The 874-nt window shown below is 69.9% G+C and overlaps 1 protein-coding gene across 1 annotated transcript in view; it reads left to right on the top strand.

Moving 5' to 3' along the window:
- SHANK1 (SH3 and multiple ankyrin repeat domains 1) overlaps positions 1-874 on the top strand; it is a gene marked incomplete at its 5' end in the record, with an annotated part of 58,706 nt that overhangs the window by 24,071 nt on the left and 33,761 nt on the right. The window contains 1 exon segment of the mRNA XM_014550455.1: positions 3-160. Coding sequence (XP_014405941.1) covers positions 3-160 — 158 coding nt within the window.

Genomic DNA, 874 nt, shown 5'->3' with positions numbered 1-874 from the left:
AGCCCCCGGGGCGCCCGGGCTCGCTCCCCATCCCGAGGGAGGCACCCCGAGGAGGCCAAGAGGCAGCCCCGTGGACGGCCCAGGTAGGGAGGGCTCAGCCCTGGTCCCAGGGACAGACCCCAACCCGGCCAGATCCCCTCCTCAGAGCCACCAGGCCCCAGGCCAGCTCAGCGGTCTACCTTCTGTCCCCCAGCCATCCACCGCCTGGTCCCCCCAGGCCCCAGGCCTCGCTCCTGACCCTTGAGGAAGGGAGGGTGTAGGAGCCAGTCCCCCGTGCACCTGCTCCACACTGCGGGGGGGGGCCTGGGGGGGCACCCCAAAAGGAACGTTGCTTCTAGCCCCTGAGGACAGATAGAAAGACAGGGTGAGATGAGAGCAGGATGAGCAGGGTGGGGACCGGAGAGGTACTTGGGGAGAGGTGTCCGAGCCTGGAGGTGAAGCAGAGGAGGAGGAGGAGAGGAGGGAGGGGAGCAGAGAGACCCCTCAGGGCAGAGGGGAGGGTGGGCTTGCTGAAGAGGTAGAGGGGGGCTGTGGCCGGAGGGAGGAGACCCTGGGACTGGGAATGCCGAGCAGGGGGCCTGGACCCCACCCCTGAGGAGGTGTCACTAGTGAGCAGCGATGATGGGGTCGGGTCGGGGTCGGGGCTCAGCTTCAGGAGGCTGGCTCAGGGGGGCCTGCAGGCCTGAGGGAGGGGGCAGCGCCGGGAGCCAGGGAGCCCCAGATGCCCCCCTCCCAGGACTCCAGCGCTGGGACACCCACTCACACCCCCTCCCCCACCCGGTGCCCCATCTCTTCCTGCCCCTCCAAGGCCCCCTGTCTCCCAGAGGCGCCCTCCCTCCACCCCGCCCTGCCTCTCAGGCCCTCTGTGTCTGCA

This window comes from Myotis brandtii, unplaced genomic scaffold (assembly GCF_000412655.1).
Source record: "Myotis brandtii unplaced genomic scaffold, ASM41265v1 scaffold601, whole genome shotgun sequence".
NCBI lineage: Eukaryota > Metazoa > Chordata > Mammalia > Chiroptera > Vespertilionidae > Myotis > Myotis brandtii.
This window is presented reverse-complemented; position numbering and strand designations above follow the sequence as displayed.